General features: G+C 31.6%; 1 protein-coding gene across 2 annotated transcripts; it reads right to left on the bottom strand.

Moving 5' to 3' along the window:
• Positions 1-837: 837 nt before the first annotated feature.
• LOC130648712 (putative E3 ubiquitin-protein ligase UNKL) lies at positions 838-19,772 on the bottom strand. 2 transcript variants are annotated; one of them, XM_057454784.1, is made up of 13 exons: positions 19,624-19,772; positions 15,919-16,128; positions 15,553-15,809; positions 14,997-15,132; positions 13,685-13,802; positions 12,231-12,315; positions 12,077-12,138; positions 10,089-10,337; positions 9,569-9,967; positions 7,985-8,302; positions 6,112-6,273; positions 3,475-3,670; positions 838-2,923 (listed from the first exon to the last, which is right to left on the bottom strand). In XM_057454784.1, the coding sequence occupies exons 1-12, from the start codon at positions 19,728-19,730 to the stop codon at positions 3,494-3,496; spliced, it is 2,280 nt and encodes a 759-aa protein (XP_057310767.1). In that variant the 5' UTR covers positions 19,731-19,772; the 3' UTR covers positions 838-2,923; positions 3,475-3,493. The 2 variants fall into 2 exon arrangements, with proteins under 2 accessions (XP_057310767.1, XP_057310766.1); XM_057454783.1 differs by having other exon boundaries at positions 838-3,670.
• Between the last annotated feature and the right edge of the window lie 806 nt (positions 19,773-20,578).

The raw sequence follows: 20,578 nt of genomic DNA, 5'->3' as shown, positions 1-20,578 counted from the left end.
ATTCTTAGTTTTGAAGTAAGACAGAATATGTATAATTATGTTGTAAAAAAACAAATTTCAGATAATCAATGGCATTGCAGTGCCATTGCAGTGTGCAATATAAACAAACAAACAAAAATGGTACTGAAAGTAGCGAGACGCACGCATGACAGTTTTTTTCTTTGTCACAATTTTTGGCCCGTAAGAGAGTTAAATTTTTACGCATTTAATTTGGCAAAAGAAGAAAAAAAAAAGAAAAAAAATTGCGAGCATTTATTTTGACGATGGATGAAAAAATTAAATTAAGCGAGCACTTAAATTTTTGATTTCAGACCAATATGGCCAAATTTAGTGCTCGCTAAAATTTGTACGAAAGGTAGTTACGGCTGATGCAATAGCGGACTGCTCAAGGAGGCAAAAAAGCACCATAAATCAATAAAAACCAAGAACAAATAAAAGTTAAAAACTGACATTGGGAACATTATATTAAAATGGAAAGCATATGCATTTCGGGGATTTGTGGAAAGTTTAAAATTCCTTACCAAATTTTCCTACCATTTGTTATACTTTTTAAAATTCCCTACAATTCCTGACAGTGGTTACCCTGAACCTATACAGAAACGCAGTTTTCGACTGTAAAGAAACCCTTGATAAGTTACGTCCAGTTGTATAGCCACCTAAGTTTAGTGTGTTTTTTTTTCACTCGTGCTTCTTTGACTTTTGGTAAGCTGAATTCGTCTAATGCACAAAAATGTGGCTAGACAGAAAAAGTGACAATGCATTTAAACCGAATGAAGTCGCCAAACGCCGAGAAGTTCAAAAAGAATTCGGAGGATAGGCAATAAAATACAACGGGAATGGTTATATATACTTTTTTCATCATTCTTTTTATTCTTTTCAAGCACAATATTGAATAATCCAACATTTCCTTACATGGTCAAGTAAAAATAAGTCTCCAACAAGTCATCAGTATGACGTCATATTAAGAAAATGGTTGATTAGAATAAAATCTAAATATGATACATACATAATTCAAAATGAAAAACTAAGAAAAAAATGCGGGTACGTTAATTCAAACGTGCAAAAGGATGATCAGAGATTGTTTAAAACAGTGATATTAAGTTAATGGGCGGATCCTCTGGACGATATGAAGAAGAACTTCGTGAGGGAACTGAGCAGCCGCTTGAGATGTGAGAATAAGTACTACTTCAGTAGTTCGTTTAAATAGCATTTCTTTATTTTCGCTTTATACGATCCTTGTGACAATACTAAAGAAAGGGCCGATTTGTCGAGCTCATAAAATCGGTGTTGGCATTCGTTGTTTTGTTTTTTAATTCTCAAGCACAAATAATATTTCAGAATAAATACCACAAGATTATCAAGCCTGGATGACAATTTTAACCACAACTATAACTGTTGCTCAATATGGTTCAGTCAGAATTTCTGCATACTAAGAAGATAACACTTTCTACCTTCTGATGTACTTCAAAGCCAATAACAAATAACGTCGACTCTGTCAACTTGGACAGGGAGAAATGTTCATCCAGGCTTCATAATAGTGTAATTCTTAGATAATTTACAAGATGATAATTTACAGGACAGGATAGTGGTACTAATTACAGTATGACAACATATAAAAATAAGTAGAAAGAATTTGGGTAGTAGCTTTCCTTCGCAAATATTAACAACAAACACGCATTTCAAATGCCATCAAGAATTGTTTTATGTCAAATTTAGAAAGTTTTCTGTAATTTTCCCGAATTTATTTGATACCCTGTTCACAATCACTGAGCAAAACTTAATACGATTAAATTAGTTTTGTGTAACCGTGACCACTTCGAAGCATGAAGCATCAGTTTTTGTTATGTGCGGAAAGACGTAAAGCTATGTTTTGTCAGAAAAAGGTCTGCTTGTTGCTCGACAAATAATTCTTTTTAAAAGAAGCTCTGTGAACAAATCCTGTTGTTACACAGGAGCGGATACGAAAATGTTTTGCCTGAACAACATTGATAAATGGAAATTTTTGGAGATCAATATATATTAGAGAATACTTTTATCAAAGTTGATATATATCACAAAATATAATGTATATCGACTTTGCTAAATAGTATTTTATTAGGAGTTCCCTAGCACCCTGAAATAATATTTAAACAACAAAATTAAAATTTTAAAGACAATCTAAATTCAATAACTATGAGTCTGAAGGGAAGAAATAGATGTGGAAAAATTGCGGAAGAAAAAAAATGCGAAATCTTGAACATAGGATATAAGCAAAACAATAGCTTTTGAGGTTACTTATTCGCAACCTTTAATTCAACCATTTCAATAAAAACGAGCGCCTTCGCAACTTTTTTCGCGGTCTTATTCGCAAACTTAAACTCCACAAATTTTCTTTCACAAACAATTCCTTTCCTTCCGGTAGCAATAAAACCCAAATTCAATAAACTCAAAGACTACATCAACCTTGTAAGAAAATAAGTAGCAAAAAGCTAAAAAAGAGTTTTAGCAAAGCAAGATTAGCACCTTCAAAAACGTTACAGGCGCATGTGTCTTCAGCAATGCTGTTGTAGACACCTTAGAATCAGGGGGTTTAACACAGATGACCTGTTGGCGAAGACGTTTAACTACTTTATGCTCGATTGTTGTTGTTGTTTTTTTTTTTATTATTATATATATTGGCTGACAACTAAAAAAAAAAAAAAAAGATGCAAACCACAGCAACAACTCTAACTTAACCATCTATATTATAAACGTGTCAACCAAACATAGAATTTTCGTTTTAAATAAAAGTTTTTAAACTCTCATAACCTCACAGAGAAAGAGCAACAGCAGAATCTCCTTTTGTTTCTTCTGTTCTTGCAATTTCCTTTTTTTTTCTTCATGCTTTTATTGGTTTCATAGGCTAACCAAATATAGTTAATGACACCATCAAAAACAATGATGTCTACAAAAAAACACACACATTGTAAAAACGTGTTCCTATGCTATTTTTTTAAATAAAAGTTTCAACTCTAAAAACTATATATATTTAACATTAAGAAAAGAAGAAGATTAAGGAGGACTGTTTTATAACTTGCCGCACACTGCTACTTTAAAAATTTCTTTTTGCAAAATGTATTGACTATAACAACTCCTCATCCTTTCATTAAAAACTTTGATCAGAAAAAACAAAAACGGCAAGATTACCAATTTTATAAGGCCCTATATATATCATGACAAAATGGACGACACTAATAACAGCAAATAAATGAGCACCACGGAAAACAATTCACTTCATTCCTCGCACTGGAAGTCTCGAGTTTTTGATAGAAATATAAAAATAAGAAATTTAAAAAATTAGTGCTAGACGAATTTTATTGATTTGTAGAAAAAACACATGCTTCTTTTTTTTCTGACAAAGAATGATACAGGGAGACATTCACGCACGAACATAAAACTAAAAAAGAGTTACGTAAACGCTCAAGTATAATGATAATAATAATAATAATAATTTACTTTCCTAAAAGCAGTCACGCTAGACAGGAATAAAAATTGTATTCTTTTGCGTGATAACAGCGTGACAGAATGGACACTCGTTTTGTTTTGCAGCACAGGACTCGCACATCACGCAGTGCGTGCATGGGTAGGTGACGACACAACGTGGCGTCTCCTCGCATATTGTACACTTCATAGATTCCTTTTTGCTTATTACCTAAATCGTAAAACGAGGGTTTAAGCCGATAACGAAACAGTAAACGAAGTAAAAGGGGTGGTTTGGACCCAAATCCGTCCCCAGTGCATCTTGTATTTTCTGACATTCAGACGGCGTTACGAACATGGTACAGGTCTGTTCACATGACTATTTTATAATTGTTAAAATTTCTCTTGATAACCTAGGTTCTTCTAAAAGTAGGCCGTGTTGTGAAAAAATAGTGACGGAACCAAAACAAGTAAAAGGAACAGTGTGTTTTCGCGACAAAGAGAGTTGGCCAAAACCATACTAATTCTCTCGTTATGTTATGTTACGCCGATAAAAAGGTATACCTATTCTCACACTCTGTAGTTTTCAATGTTTTTTTTAGTTTTGTGAAAACCGACATGCAAGTTATGGGGTCGTGGGCAAAATATTAATAGGACTGGGACGAGCAAACAAGTGAAAGAAACACTTGTTGTTATTGATGTTTTCGAGTGGCAAGTGTACACAGAAAATTTTAGGTTACCTGACAACAATGAGCTATGTTAATACGAAAAGAGAGTTGGTGTTGCACGCCAGATGTAGCATAACAGAATTCCTTGCGCTTAAGTTATAAGATCAGCAATTATAAGAAAAAGGATAAAAAATTCCAACAGTTAAAGCGTCGTGATTAAGCTTTCTTACAGCCTATTTCGTGAATATCAAAAATGCACTAACTTGAGTACAAAAAGTTGTTATAAGTTTGTTGATTTTAGAGCGATGTATAGGAATCAGCTTGAGAAATAAGTTTGTATCAGTTATATTTCCTACGCTTCAGAATTTAAACATTTTAAGGGAAGGCGATAGAAAATTTTGAAGAAAATAATGTATTTTGACGAAATAACAAAGACATAGGTATGTACAATTTATTGAACAAAATGATTTGTTCAAAGCAAGTGCATAGTGGTAAGAAAATTTAAGATCAACTGTGCTTGTCAGCATCTTTTTAGGCCAAACAGTAATTAAGCTCAACTCAGCACAATTTTAAAATCCGTGTTGGCCAGGGCAAGGCTATGCATTTGGTAAATTGAAATTAGAAAAACTGAGGTTGACATTATGATTTAAGGCCAAATGTTTGACAAATTTCGATATCTTACGACCTAGTTTAAATAGAATTAATGCGTACTACACAACGGAACACAAATTAATCAGAATTTAGTTTTAAAAGCATATCAGAATTGAAGCCTCCCAAAATGTGCCAAAAGTAATCTTAGAACGATAATACTTTAGCTAAAACTTTAGTACCTAATATTAGAATTCACCATTGGACACTTAATATTTGTCTCCACAAAGTTTTTTGATTGAAATAAATATACAAATCAGTCAAACTGACCACATGGCATAATACACTCCCATTGATAAAACTGTTTACCCATATTTAAATTGTGACATCTTAAAACGACAAAATGTTTTGTGAATGTGAAAATGTTATATATAAGGATTCAGCTGTCTAGTACCTTCTACCTACTACACTACTTCTTAAAGCCCTTTTTAAGAGGTATATGTTATCCCAGCCCAATAGATGAGTTTCTGATCTACATATACATTCTTAAAAATAATACGATCTAGCTAGGTAGCCATAAATTCCTTCACTGTCACTTTTAAATATTTACACCAGGTGGCTATACAAAATAAGCAAATCTGGATATGGAATGCCATAATTTTTTCTATAATTTAAGGGTAAAAACAAAACGATCATCGAACTCAAATGTCTCTAGCTCAACTCCCGACTAAAACCACTATTTTCCTTTTAACCCCAGTGGAGCAGAGCAATTGAATCGAACATACCGCGTTAACGCATAAATGAGTGACGTTACATTGCCCAATCCCAACATAGGACCTAGACGTCTGCGCCAGAATCATGTTACTATTGCAGTCCCTATGTCAGAAAAGATAAAAGATGCCCTGGAGAAGAGGTTGGTTTCAACCGACAATGAGACAGTAAACGGAGATGGATTAAATGGCGCAACGTGAGTTGCTTAAATTAAGAACTTTATTTTAAATTACAACAAACGCATAACAGCAATTTTCTGCAACTGAAATTATGTAACTCATGAAAATAGTGTTGGATCTATTTTGATTTCATATGGATTCTGTTGTAGACCTTTGGTTTTACAGATGGTGTGTGAGAAATTTGCCAAACGACCCAAAAAAGGTCCCAAAATAGCAAATATATTATTGGTCATAAAATCTTAACTGCAATATTAAAAAAAAAAAAAAATTCCAGAAAATTCTTAAAACTATATTATCTTCAACATAAATAAAAGCCTAAAACATTACTTCTTTTTTTATTGAGTATTGCCTGATTCTCAGACAAAATAAGACTTCATAGGCCAAAGCACAATGTAAAGAATTATTATACTACATTCGGTTTTGTCAAAATACCAAAAAAAAAAAAAGAAATAATCTCGCATACTTACTTTTTCAAGTAGGTCCAAATCTATTTTTAACTGATTGAAAATTTGCTTTAAGTCTAAAATTGGTAATTTTTCTATATCACTAACATTTTTTAATAAATGGACACTTTGGCCACAATTTCGATTTTCTAATTCTTGCCTCAGACTGCGAACTTCGTGTTCAACCTAAAAGAAAGGCACACATTCACAAGCAGCTATTTTAACAAGCTATAAAAAAAAAAAAAATATCGACACTGAAGATGAGCCAATAATGTTTTGGCACTTCAACACGCCTATAAGGGGCCATACATATATAAATATATTAGGATATATATATATTTGTGTATAGATATATGTATACATGTATTTATGTATAAATATAAATTTTAGCTTGAAAGTTCATGATAAAGCTCCAATACACGTCTCAAGGCTCTAATATCTACATCTTGAATGAACTGCCTGAGAGAACCACACTGATCAATAGATATATAAGTATGAATAATTTTAAGACGTTCGATCATTGTTACCTAAAGTCTGCAATTATAACCGTGCTTTTAAAGCCTCGAGAACTGGTTCCCAGAATTAAAAACAAAATCATGAACACTCTCTTATTCCCAAACAAGCGTAATTTCCTTTCTGAGAAAACATAATAAAAGATCATGTTGAAGTCTCGTTGTTGAAGATCTACTTTAGCGATCAAGTAATTCATTTGTTGTGTATTTATCGAACAGACGTGGCATGGCTGCTGTTTAAAAATTCATGATGCCAGAGATAATTTCAAAGACCAGATCTGCTGGTCTGGAGTATCCCTTAAACCTTGACAATTGTTTAGTTTTTGTAATATTTAGTTAGCATCAAATCAAGTGAAAAACGTCTTTAAACAAAAAAGATTTGCTGTTTTTATATTAAAGGGGTAATAATTTAAAGCTGCTTGTTTAAAAAAGGTGAATTTATGGCTTAAAACTTTGCAGCACAACAACACAGTATTATACATATATTATACCCAGAACATCTGTTCATAGAAGTTTGTTACAAAACACCAGTTTTTACTTTTATCCATAAATGCTAAATCATTTTATTGTTCAGTATTTTTACACATTTGTCAAACTGGTGGTTATATTTAGAAACAATATTAGATCTTTCGCTACATTGTGATAGCCATGATCACACTGTTTTATTAAAAATGATGCACAAGTTAAAGATCAAAATAGCAAAAATGCTAACACAACAAAAATATTTTTATTTTTATTACTGAACTTAGTAAACTAATTCATGGCGTATAAACCATTTATCCAGTTGCCTCACTTTCGAGTATTTTTTCGAAATTCTGAATTTGTAATAACCTTACAGGATTTGTTTTTCAAAATAACAAATTACCAAAATGTTCGTACTTTTCTTGCAAAAGAGAGTATTTGATAAAAGATACTGTGCTTGTTTTCAAATTCATGAATCAAACAGTTCTTGCCTACATGCGCTGAAAATTTTATATGGGTAAATAGTCTCCAAATTGGAAGAGCTTTCAAAAACAAGTTCAAAAATCCCTGGCCAACACAGAGTTTTGCTAAAAGCCTATTCCCTTTTAGAGCTGCAAAAGTGTGGAAAAATCTATCAAACCAAGATGGAAGCCTGTTGTGTTTCAAACTTTTTTAATTTTCAGATTATAAAAAAATTAAATGTTTAATGCTATTTTTCTTACTATTATCGGTATTTCCTACACTTTTGACTGTAATACCCTTTGACTAGGGTTACTTTTGATCTAGCACCATTTGAGGCATTAGATCAAAAGTAAGATAAAAGCAACTATTGAATCAAACATTTTAAAATAGTTTTTTTTTTAAATCCAGTGCTCAAATTTAAAGTATTTAATTTGACTTAAATTCCAACATAATTTCCTTACTTCTCCTATTTTTATTAGAGAATGTATTCTCTCACGGTCAGCCATTTTAGCTTTCTCGTCCTTTTCAGCGGCTTCCCGTCTCCATGCTTCACATGCTTGCTTTGCTTGGTTCCAGGAGTCTTCCCAAGACACTAATTTAGTACGTAAAGACATGACTTCTTCAGTTAGACGTTGAACATCAGAATTGTTGTTACCAAAGTTTCCAAGTGCAAGGGGAGAAGTGAGAGCAGGAGAATTGAATTTAGGAGATTGAATCATTTCGTATAATCCAAGTGGAGTTGACTTTGGGCTTCTCATAAAGCTAGCTCGTGAGCCAGACTAGAACAATGAAAAAAACTAGCAAATACATAAACAGTCCGTGGGGAATTAAATCTAAAAAATAAATTTAAAAAACTTCACAGGAAATACCCTTTCCTTTCAATGTCGTATTGTATGCATGTTTCTTTATTTCTATATTGAAACATACATACAATAGTGAAAAAATCAACTTATATACTAAAATATATATAAAAAAAATATTATAACCTAGGTTATCAGAAAATTTAGGTTCATGTTTGGCCTAAATTTAAGAACACCTTAAAACAATAATTACAATAAAAAAATGCATTGAGGGAATAATAAAAGTTAATTAACTGTGAATTTTGTATAATAAAGTCAGGGTATTGTTATGGTACAGACATATTCAGTATATTTGGCAACGCAATTTGCAGCGAGTATTGATGAGTACGTGTCATTGTGGAGATGAGTTTTAGTTGTTTTAGTTGAAAACAAAAATGTAGACTTATGACTGCCTGGAAAATAAAATTAAAGTTTATATTTATTATTATCTGATTTATTATTATCTCATTTGCATTTATATCCAATAATTTTTTTTAGCAATAACCAGAACTTCGGAGAAATACTGAATATACTGGATATGGGTGTGAACCATTACAGTATTCTTCACTCAATCAAATGCATTTGTAAAACCACACAAGACAGGATAAACATTAAAATTTATTAAGAGATATATACTATCAAGTGATAGGATATTAAGCTAAATGGACGTTTGGTAAAAAGGTAGCAATTTTCTTAAATTCTTCTCCCTTTGCATAAATAATGCTGAGATCTTATCCTTTCTGGAAATACTAGTCTATAGATATAAACCTTTATTATTAGGAACCGAAAATAAAGAAGACTAAAAAATCAGAGATGATACAAATGCTCCCTCTGCTCCTAAAATTCTCTCTGCCAGTTTGGAAAGTATAAGGGGAAAGAGGGCATCTTAGGGATATACAAATACACACTTTATTAGTTATATGATCCTCTAATAATAAAAATAATTTCATTCGCGAGTTTCGTTACTTTTAAAGGGTCGAGCCTAGATTAGATATGATTGAAACAAAATAGGATTTTTTAAATTACATGATCACTCTCAATTTTATTAAAAAGTTCTTTGTCATCTGTTCATTTATCTACAGTTTTCCATTTAAAGACGAGATAAAATCAAAATAATACTAACCTAAGATGGTTACTACAGTGTATTACTAAATGCTTTACTTTTCGGCCTGTATTACCCAAATAGATACCCTGAAAAATAATTACCTGATTTAAATAAAAACTACTATTTGCATTGGGCTGTAATCCCGGAGAGGTAGGTGAATGTGACTGCTGTGACGTAAACGATGAATGACGAACATCAGTTCCAGGTATAGAGACAGGATCTGATCCATTATTTGAAAATTGTCCTAATATTATATTACTAGTATTAAGTCCACTGCCTCCAGTACTACCACCAAAGGAGGATCCCACTGAGGCGTTATCTGGGAAATCAAAATCGAAAGTGCTATCTACATTTGCCATGGCATCCAGCAAAGCATTATCAAGCGCAGATTCATCTGGAAGTGCTCCTGGATGAAATAACGGTGCTGATATTGACATGCCTTTTGAGGGTGTTCGCGGTTCGGATCCTTGTGAAGATTGAGATAACTGACCAAAGAAATGCTAAAAATAAAACATTCTTCAGTTTGATGATGGGGAGTGTACTAATTAATATTTTTTGCATGGAAACAGAACAAAAAAAATTAAAATCACATACAATTACAATATGTCATATATATAATACCTGTGGCTGGTCACTATCTCTACTGCTACTTCTTCTTCCTGAACCTGGTGCTTTTTCATATGCTGGTGCACTACTGCTTAAAGATGTATTTGCTAGACTAGAGACAGTTCCTTCTACAATCTTGGCATATGGTCCAGATAAGGAAGATGAACGATTTGCTCGACTGGATGGCAAGCTAGCAGGAGATGGTAATGGTGAATTGTGAACACTAGAATGGTCGGAAATGCAAGATCCTTGACGCTGTAAAAGCTATAAAGATATTGTTGCAAGTTCATTTTAACATTTAAATTTCAAATACAACGAACGTTCAAGATTGTTGTACGATGTTGTGTTTATGCGTTTACTAAAGTACATTGATTATCAAGTTAGCAAATATATATAGTATACATAAGAGTAAAATACAGACATGATTTGAAGAAAATATCAATCTACATCAATGACATCACATTTTTTTTTCTTCCTTCAACACCCTTTTAATGCACTATTTATTAAAAATAATGACACACACAACAATAGTTCTGGAGAAACAAATCTATATATATAAAATTAATTTATTTTTCAAAAAATATTGCTTCTATATAAATATCGCTCCATGCCAAAAATCCTGATGTTAATAGGGTGAAACAAAACAGTGGTGACGATTCCAAGAAGTTTAAAAGCAAAGTATATTGCAATAATTATCACTTACCAATGTGCTATATATATCGAAAAATTTAAATAGGTATTTATAGTTATTTATCTCTAAATTATTGCTATAACTCTTACAAATTTATGGCTGCATACAATCTATTGATATAATGGCAGCCCTACCTAAGAAAACACCTCTGTTTAAGCAAATCAGGGACTTTGGGTTATTTATCAGTTTTATGTTTTTCTCTTTAGATGATTATTTTCTAAATAAATAACCAAGACAGTTTGGCTTGTTACCTAGATTTTTAAGATTTAGTGTCCTTTTTCATTTAGTTTTTTTACAAAGAAAAAACTGTGTCACTTTATATCCCAGACAATTAATAAAAGTATCTAAATTAAAAGGGTCTGGACCAGATCGCACATTTACAGCATTCAGGAAAATTAAACAAGACAAATTAAGGGAAATTGTTCTTTGTTGGTTTGCAAGCTCGCAAGCTATTTAAACATTGCCTTAAAGTCAGGATACACTTGTATAATATCATTAAATATATTCTATAATACAGTTATAATTTTTCTATAATATACTTTCAATTTGTTATAATATCGTCATAATTTTATTCAATTTCATAACATTGTTGCCACAACAACGCTAGCAGATAATAGATCTATTGTCACACAAACAAAGGGCATTCGAAACCAGATCACCAACAATATTATTAAAATCAAACTTGTTTGATTTTATTTAAATATTATAGCCATGCAGCAAATTATGAGGCTATGACGAACATGCCAGGTGTTGAAATTTTACATATTATAGCTATATTTTAAGAAATTATAAGAAATTATAACCATATTTTAAACATATTTTAAGAAATAAGGAAAGAACATATTTTAAGAAATAAGAAATAAGGTATATTTCAGTGATATTTTACAAGTGTATCAGGTCCTTTACTTAATTTCTGCAAAAATAGCTATGCGTGAACCATACTGCGGCATATCCATAAAGATTGATAAACAAATCAAGTTAGAAGTATAGTTTACAATTGTTTATTGCTTATAGCCTTATAGCTAATCCATTTTTTATTTTGCGTTAATTTTATTGTTTTCAAATAAATATTCTGAAATAGCTACGATAATTATAACGTATTTAATTCCCTGAAATCGTCACAGTTTAGGCTAGTGTTTATTTTATACTTCATTCCACATAAAAGTATTTTAATAAATAATAATTTATTAATGTTTGAGAAAAATTATAATTTCAATGAATAGAATTTAAGCCCAGGGTAAAAAAGTGAAGCAATGGAATTTGTGAAAAATATCAACAGCTTTAAAAGATCAGAGCAAAAATCAGGGGTCACCTCTTTGTCCGGTATGATTGATATAGATCCCTTTGTTGCATCTATAGAGTGAAGTCCATCTTCTAAATAACAAAAATTATGTCAAACAGATTTTCTACTTTGTCAAATTAAAGATATGTTCCCAGTGCTGATTATAAAAAAACAATGTCCTTACGCTCAATATGAGCAAAAGCACAAAACGGTCCACGTGGACATTGAGCTGTCTGTTGCATGTCATTGCACTTTGTGGATTTGTAGATCTAAAAGAGAATTAATTTCAACGAGTTATTAAATTTATATTCTTACATCATCCTTTTTGCTTTTGTTTTCTTTTTAATTGATGCACACAGTTTACCTTAACTATATTCCTGTGCTACTTGGGGGCTCCTAATACTATGGGGAGGGGTAATTGAGCCCAATTTGACATTTCTAAACTTTTTGTACATTACACATAAAAAAGTTTTAAGTGTAATGCACAACAACTTAAGGTTTGGGCAACACTATATTTTGGTAAGTTTACCAACGTTAGTGTTGCCCAGACCTAAAGTAACAACTTAGTCAAAACCAAAGATAAGAAGTCCCTTATAGATTATAAAGCATTTCAAAGAATTTTTTCACTAAATTTGGTAAGTTTACCAACCTTAGTGTTGCCCAGACCTAAAGTAACAACTTGGTCAAAACCAAAGATAAGAAGTCCCTTATAGATTATAAAACATTTGAAAGAATTTTTTCAATAAAGACAGTCTCCAAGATTTCACTGAACTAAAACAAAACAAAAAAACTTCAGCATATTTTCAAAAAAAGTATTTCTGGAATTTAAAGCTAAAAAAATATCAAGTTGTTACTAAGTACATAAAAAGTTATGGAAAAAAATTGAACACAGGGACACAACACCAACAGGGTCAAGGAAAGAAAAAAAAATTTGTTGAATTTTTAGCGGATTCCAAATTCAAAGTTCCTACTATAATAACTTTTTTTAACATTCGCCAAAAAAAAATGTTAATTTATTCTCTTACTGCATGTCATTTTTTAAAAATCAGTGAATTTTCATGTGTTTATACATAGGATTTCGCTGAACATGGTTTTAACCTTAGTAATGACAATAAGTGACTTCCTTTTTTATGCAGGTTTGGTTATTATTACAAACAAAAATTGTGGGCAAACAAATGTGCATGTTGTTTTGAGAAAGGTTTTTTCTTAATCTGACAAATGAAGTCCCCAACACAATTAATTCATGGTAAATTATTTACTTTTTCCACCCATTAAATTAAATTTTTTTGTTATACAGCAAATTAAATTTACTTTCTTTTAAAATTTACAAAATTATTAAAAGTTGTGACCAATTTTGCTTTACATATAGGAAATCCAGATAGTAAAAGCTTTGATTGAACATATATATTATCAGAAAAAAAAACTATTATTTTTTCAGTTATTTTTGCCACAATTTTATATTAACAAAAAATCTGGATTATTAATTATTTAGCACAGTCCAAAAAACCTAACTTAGGAGCATAAATGGAAAATTTCTGATCTGTCATTTAAGATAAGCATAAATTTCACACAACACTCATTCTCATTCATACTACAAGTGATATTTTTGGTTTCAGTGGTGTATTGTTATATACTTACTTCAGGGTGAAATTGTTGTTCAGTCCTTGTGTGGCAATATGCACAGCTATCACCATTCTCACATTGAGCAGGATCACCCCATTCGTCTCCATGTTTTACATTAGGGCAGGGTGTGGACCTAAAAAATAACAAAGTCATATCCACTTGAGTTATTTATGGTATTTGGTTGTCTATAAAAATGTACATACATCATTTTGATAATCCATGTAAATTATTTAACTGCTATCATTTCACAGAGCAATTGTGGATAACTTTTTCCAGAAATTGTTTTTGAACGTCTTTCATCTTATTCTTGACTTTCTTTGCAAAAAGTTAGCCCATCAAATCACACAATGGACTGTCAAATTAACAAACACTGACATAAGAGTGGAGACACAAAGACACCACCTTGCCTTAAACATTTCCCACAGCCTAATCATAACTTCATAACACATGCCAAGTTCACCAAATCAATTAAAAAATTTCTCTCAGAAACAAAAAATAATAATAAAAGCTATGCTTACTTTTGGAAAAGAAAGAAGATAATTAAGACGCTTTATTTTAACCCTTAGACTAAACATTAGTCTTAATGTAACCTTTTTAATTCCCATTGGCAATTCCTGACGAGTTAATAAGTAGCAGACAGGCATAAAAATTGCTGTAGTCATCACTGGATTACCATAAAACAATGAATTACATTTTAACTACATAGGACATCAATAACATCAGGTCTTAATATTTACAATACCAAAAAAATGTCTTTTTGATAATCACTCTCAAACAGCAGGCCTTTTCAGGAAAATTTTAATACGTGTGTGCCAAAAAGCACACCTCAAGTATTGTAGGTGTGTTTTTGGGTGTGCTGCACTGGTTAACTTCTTATAAAATTTGTCATTTTGCAGGTGCTATTAATAGCACGCCTAAGCCATTTTGCGTGTGTGTGGAGGTGCGTGTGTGTGGAGGTGTGCGCATGCTATTGCACGCCTCTCCTGAAAAGGCCTGAAACAGGAAAAGTTTGCTTTGCGAATTAAATATTTTTATTAATTGCTATCTTTATGGGGAAGGCGATCTTTTTGGTATGTTTCTGTTCTTTGATTATATTTCCTGTCAGCAAAGTGGAAAGAATACTTTTTTAACTGTAATTATTAATGTGCAAAGAAAAATTAAATATAAAATAGAAAGTTGCATCTAATGTGTTTTAAAGCCATAAATTTTAATAAAAAAAATTCCAGATTGGGTCACTTATTTTATTTTATTGCATAGCTGGCAATTTTTTAAAATAGTTCTGTACACTAACAGATTACACAATTACAAAAGTGAAAAAAGGTCAAACCTATATTTATATTTTCTAGGACTTCTTCTTCTATCTCTATTGTTATGATATTGAGGGCAAGCGTATCCTTGACGACAAAGTCTGGGAGGCTTCCGGCAAGTTTCCGTTTTATAATTTGCTAACACATAATTTGTATCTAAAATGAGAAATACAAAATTTTCTTTTTATAATTCCTTAATACATAATTTGTATCTAATAAGACATACAATATTTGTATGCTAGCAATTAATTTCTGTAAAACAACTAACATCATTGGCTAATTTTTAAAAATAAATTTTATCAAAAAAACCTTCATGATGGATTCTAAACATATTTTTTTTATGTTATCCTTACAAGCTTCTGGAAATTAAACCCTGTAGATGCTAATTTTCACTGTTCTACACCTGGCCTATACATCTGCCTATGTAGAACTTTCGCAGTCGCTATAGGCATTGGCTGGTAATTTTATCAGATAGTAAAAAACTGTAGTTCCAAAAAATTCTGAACAAAACAGTTTAGTTATATATACATATTCTCTAATCATATTCAGAAAGTATTTAATAAAAATTAAACTTGCCATGCCATCTTGGGTCTTCTGGCACAATTTGTTTAGTGCTATCTCCATCTTTTTCTTCTTGTTCCATTACTTGTAACTCTCTTACATCATACACAGGCTGTCGTAGATCATGTGGGCCATGAGCAAATGCACAGTGGGGACCATTTTTGACACAATAACCTCTAGTATCTGTTTCATAAACACATGGAGACGTTTTATAATAACGTAAATGGTATCGTCTTTCAACATCTCCAGCTACACGATGAAGGAATGGGCAGCTATAATGGAAAGTTACAAAAATGATAACTCAGAAATTGGCACAAAAACACAGAAGAAAACCTATTATATGCCACCATAATTTTTTACAATTGTTAGTTTTAAACTTACTCATCTCCATGAATGCATTCACCAGTTGTTTCGTTATACTGCTGACAATATACATCTGGGCTATATGTGAATGTTCCATTTTTGTTTTTCTTTGGTCTTCTACGTTTTTGATTTAAAAAATGCCAGGAAAAGCAAGTAAATGGACGATGTTGTGTACATTTGTGCTGCAGAAATAACTGACATTGATCAACACGAAACTCTTTGAGATATCTAAAAAAGGTTGTCAGGCTGGAATTAAAATTATGATTGTCACCTTCCAGGTGAGGCTTTCAAAACCTAGTCATTGGGTCAATCGGGATTTTTTGTTTGTTTTAAAATGCCTTTCTACCACAGACATGAATATCTCTTTTATATAATTTAAGGAAAAATACCTAATAAAAGAAAAAAGTGCTTACATCGTGAAACGCATAAAATATTAATAATCGATTTGTTGTATAAAGTTTATTTATATATAATAATTGCGCTATTAACACATATTTTCATCATATTTGCATAGTGATATAAACCACATACTATTATAATTGTTTTGGGGAAAACAAACGATAAACCTGGAGTAAGAGTAAGTAAGTAGTGCAATCTCCCATTGTTAAGTTGGGGTGTGATACAGTCCTGTGAATCAGAAGTACTGAAAGTCAATACAATAGTGTCGACGTTCGGTAGTCAAAGGCTGGCAAAATTTTGCAGACCTACAACAAAACGAGGTCAGCAAAACCGATTTAGAGGCACTGCACAGGTAGGCACATTATATTCTCCTTTACTCTGAGGATTTAAATAACACAATTTACCTCAATTAAATTCTTTTGCAGACATGTTATTCTTCCTATTCATAATAATATATTCTCCTTTACTCTGAGGATTTAAGCAGACATGTTATTCTTCCTTGTCATTGACAACTCTTTAACTTTGTTTCCCTTAAAGCGGCAAAGTCGATTTTTCAAGGTATCAAATAATTTAAAGTGATGGTTCTGCGTAAAGATTTGAAGTGGTTTTGTTTTGTCTACAACATACGATTATTAAAAACTTAATGTTAATTTTTTCTCCCCTTTTTTTTCTACATCCCTAAAACAATGTCGGTTTGCCAACATTATAAAGAAGTTTTCTCTGCATGCCAACCTTGGCACACATATACGGAGGCATAAAAAAACTGTCCTTAATCAATATAGATCTACTTTCAGGTCAACAATGTCGAAAACTGATGTGAGTTCACATGTCTGTAAATAGTTGCCAATTTATTTATCATTGTATGTGTCTCGATCACTACGCTATGACAGGCTCCTCAATAATACCTTACCATACTGTGTTCCTTCATGCAATCATACAGGTAAACTTTTTTGAACACAAAGAAAATTGGTAGATAAAAAATGTATATTTTTAAAAATTTGATAATTATTTAATTATCACAATAGTTTATGTCAATAATTAATTATTCTAAGAAAGTAAAAATAAAAAAAGCAAGACAAGCTCCTTGCTCCTTAAATACCCTTTTATCTAAAAATAAACAACATATCATGGATTGTCTGTTCCAACAATGTACCACAGATTTTTTTCTGATTTTTGTTTTCAGTATCAACATTTTAAGTGGCCACATGTTGCTTGAAAGAAACAAATTTTAAAAAAAGAACAAAAAATTTAACATCCAAATGTATTTTTAAATAATTAATAATTTAAGTTTTACTAGGTTGTGAAATACATGTCAATAACACCCATAAATGATACCTGTGATACTGCTTTATTTCTAGAAGCAGAAATTTCTGTATGCTTTAATGTGATTGCTAAGATATAAATAGCACTCAACACAAAAAAAATGTTCTCCAGGATTGTGGTATGGAGAGTGTGGAAATTGTAATTTAGGGACAAAAAAAATCTAATCCCGTAAGTTTAGATATATATACATGATAACATACACAGTCTTCACACAGTCCGGCTACTTCAAATATTAATTATTATTATTATTTTTATTATTATTATTGTTATTATTATTATTGTTTAGTTAATTTTTTAATTAAGAAACCTGATAACAGCCAGAAAGGGTCTTTGTCATAAATTAAATATTAATAATATTAAAAAATAGTGTTTTCTAACAAGGCATATTACGCTAACTGTTTTTAAAATGGTTATTACTATTTACTACAACCGACTTGCATTCGCAATCTGCATCATGTGAAATATGACTAGTTTTCCTAGTTTCTTAGTGTTGTGTCTTTGTGTGTGTTTATTTGTTTCTACTTCCTTTCTTTTTCTTTTTTTTTACCTATAGTTGTTTACATACATCTCTAAATTGTCACTGGTCATAGTTCGGTGTAAAGGTGGCCTCACATTCTTCTAGCTTTGCTATAGTGTGGTCTCCTGGCAATGCTCAATAGCGGTACAGATATTACTGCACTGTATTATATATTATCTATATATTCAAATTGTGAACTTTTTTTGTCCTTACCACTAAAATAGTTTTGTAAATCTTGTCTACCAAAAAAATGATTACATACTTATACTTACTGCATGCAAAATAATATAACAATTGGCACCTAGTGTAAAGGTTAAAGCTATGCTATGTACCTTTGCAGTTACAAGGCAACACATTTCCAGATGATGTAAGGGTTGCCACCATATTTAAATTGAAAGATCCTTATCACCAGTAGTTGAAGCACAACACACCATTAAAAATAACAAACATTCACGCTAAACAAAGCTAATTCAAGAATATAAGAATATAAAACCTCTATTAAAGAGATTTTTCATATTCATTTTTTACTCTTAGCTGGAAACTTTATCAACTTTCTTAGAAAGTGGCAGTTAGGTCTTTGGCAATCTTATACCGTACACAAAATTATGTTCACACTCTCCTAACTTTAACCTGCGAATCTATATGCCACCGATGGTAAAACTATTTTCTTGCAACAATTTTGACAGTGTTGTTAAATGTCAAATATAATACACAGTAGTTTAAGAACAACAATAAAAGTTTAATAGTAAATAACATTGTATTCAGATGGCATCTCCCCATATACATCTATCTAGTTCCATATAAAGCTATGCTTTAATGAAAACCAAAACAAGAACAAGAAACAATTGCGCTAAAAAGATATTAATTTTACTGTATAATTAGCCGTATGAGCAGATTATTAACTGTATGAGTAGCTAATTAGCACATTATTCCAAATTCAACAAAAAAAGACCTAGTCAGCTGTGCTAAGAACACAGAGAAGCCTTTAATTAAAATTGATATCAACAAAAAACTGTTCAAATTTAAGTAAGAAAGACCTCTACCGTATATATCGTATGATCAGCTAATTATAATGTACATACTGTCTAATTATTCTGCATCAACTATCTATCATGTTACAGGCTAATTATTAGTTAAGCCTGCTGTACGTTATGTGGAATTGTAATTAGCTAAACATTTTCCTATAGCTAGCTATATATTGCTTACAGACAATTAAAATAGTAATTTAAGTCAAAACATCAGCGCACTTATTTATTTTTTGCAGGAGGTAGCCTTTAAAAATGAGGAGCTAGCTAGCCACTTCAATGAGCTACTAAGAATTTATTATATAACTTTAGTTACGTATCAGCATTTTCCTGCATATATGAAAAAAAACTACAGGTACCTAGCTGAAAATCGTGCACAGTATCATTAATTTAACCTAGTTCCACAAAATTCTTTAGTTCTTTGCAAAGATTTAAATGCAAAATCAAATTTTAACATACGTGTAGTGCAGTGGTTTTTCTGTTTGTGGCTGGTTGAGTTCTGCAATACTCTTCCTTGAATTGACTAAACCACTTTCGAAAAAATCATCATTACTATCGGCCGCCATTACTCCATATTTTCTGTTTGTAAAACAAGTACCGTCGAAAGGCCTTCTGGGATATGTTGTGCTCTGTGTTGCCGATAAATCTTTTAAAGTATCCGCAATATCGGAACAAGTCTTTTCGAAATAAGTGTTCACGCACTGGATTTTTTCACTTTCACTTGAAGTTTCTTTTTGCAAGAAAGTTTGTAAACATGCTGTCTAAATCAAATAAGAATTGTGAGAATAAAGACTGTAACAAAACTATAAGCATGAAGTTTCATGGACACGAATGACGAATTCCAATTCTTACTGGAGGCTGCATTAGAATAAATCAAACTCGGAATATAACGAGTGAAATGCGGAGTCTAAGCGTAGTTAATGCAAAGGCATAACAGATATGATTAGTCTTTATCCTAACGAAAATGTCCTAACAAAGAAGTGCTCAATTAAAAGCGTGAATCGGCTAAGTGAAAAAGTAGCGCCGTAGCTTATAAGTGGTTATTATAAATCTCGCACTTTGTGTAGGAGACCGGGGCTCGATTTTCCTTGGCGGCTATTCGTTATGAGCGAGTAAATGTTACCATAGTCAAAACACGGTAAACGATTCTATTCAAAGTATTAACGTATGTTCGCCTTATAGCCTTCCCAAAACTATATATTGTTCGACATTTTATAGCATAAAATGTGTCGGTTATTAAGAATACTTATCGTTTTGCTATCCTTTTCTTACTTACTTCTTTCCTTACAAATGTTTTGCAAAGCAAGCGTGTATGACAAAGGAAGGTTTCGCAAGTTTATATCCAATCCTCTTCGCAAAAAGCCGAATATTCCCTTTAGTCTTGTAAAAGTACATTCAGTGACCATTATTAATG

This window comes from Hydractinia symbiolongicarpus, chromosome 7, assembly GCF_029227915.1.
Source record: "Hydractinia symbiolongicarpus strain clone_291-10 chromosome 7, HSymV2.1, whole genome shotgun sequence".
Classification (NCBI taxonomy): domain Eukaryota; kingdom Metazoa; phylum Cnidaria; class Hydrozoa; order Anthoathecata; family Hydractiniidae; genus Hydractinia; species Hydractinia symbiolongicarpus.
Note: the sequence above shows the minus strand (reverse complement) of the source record. Positions and strands in the feature narration are given on the sequence as shown.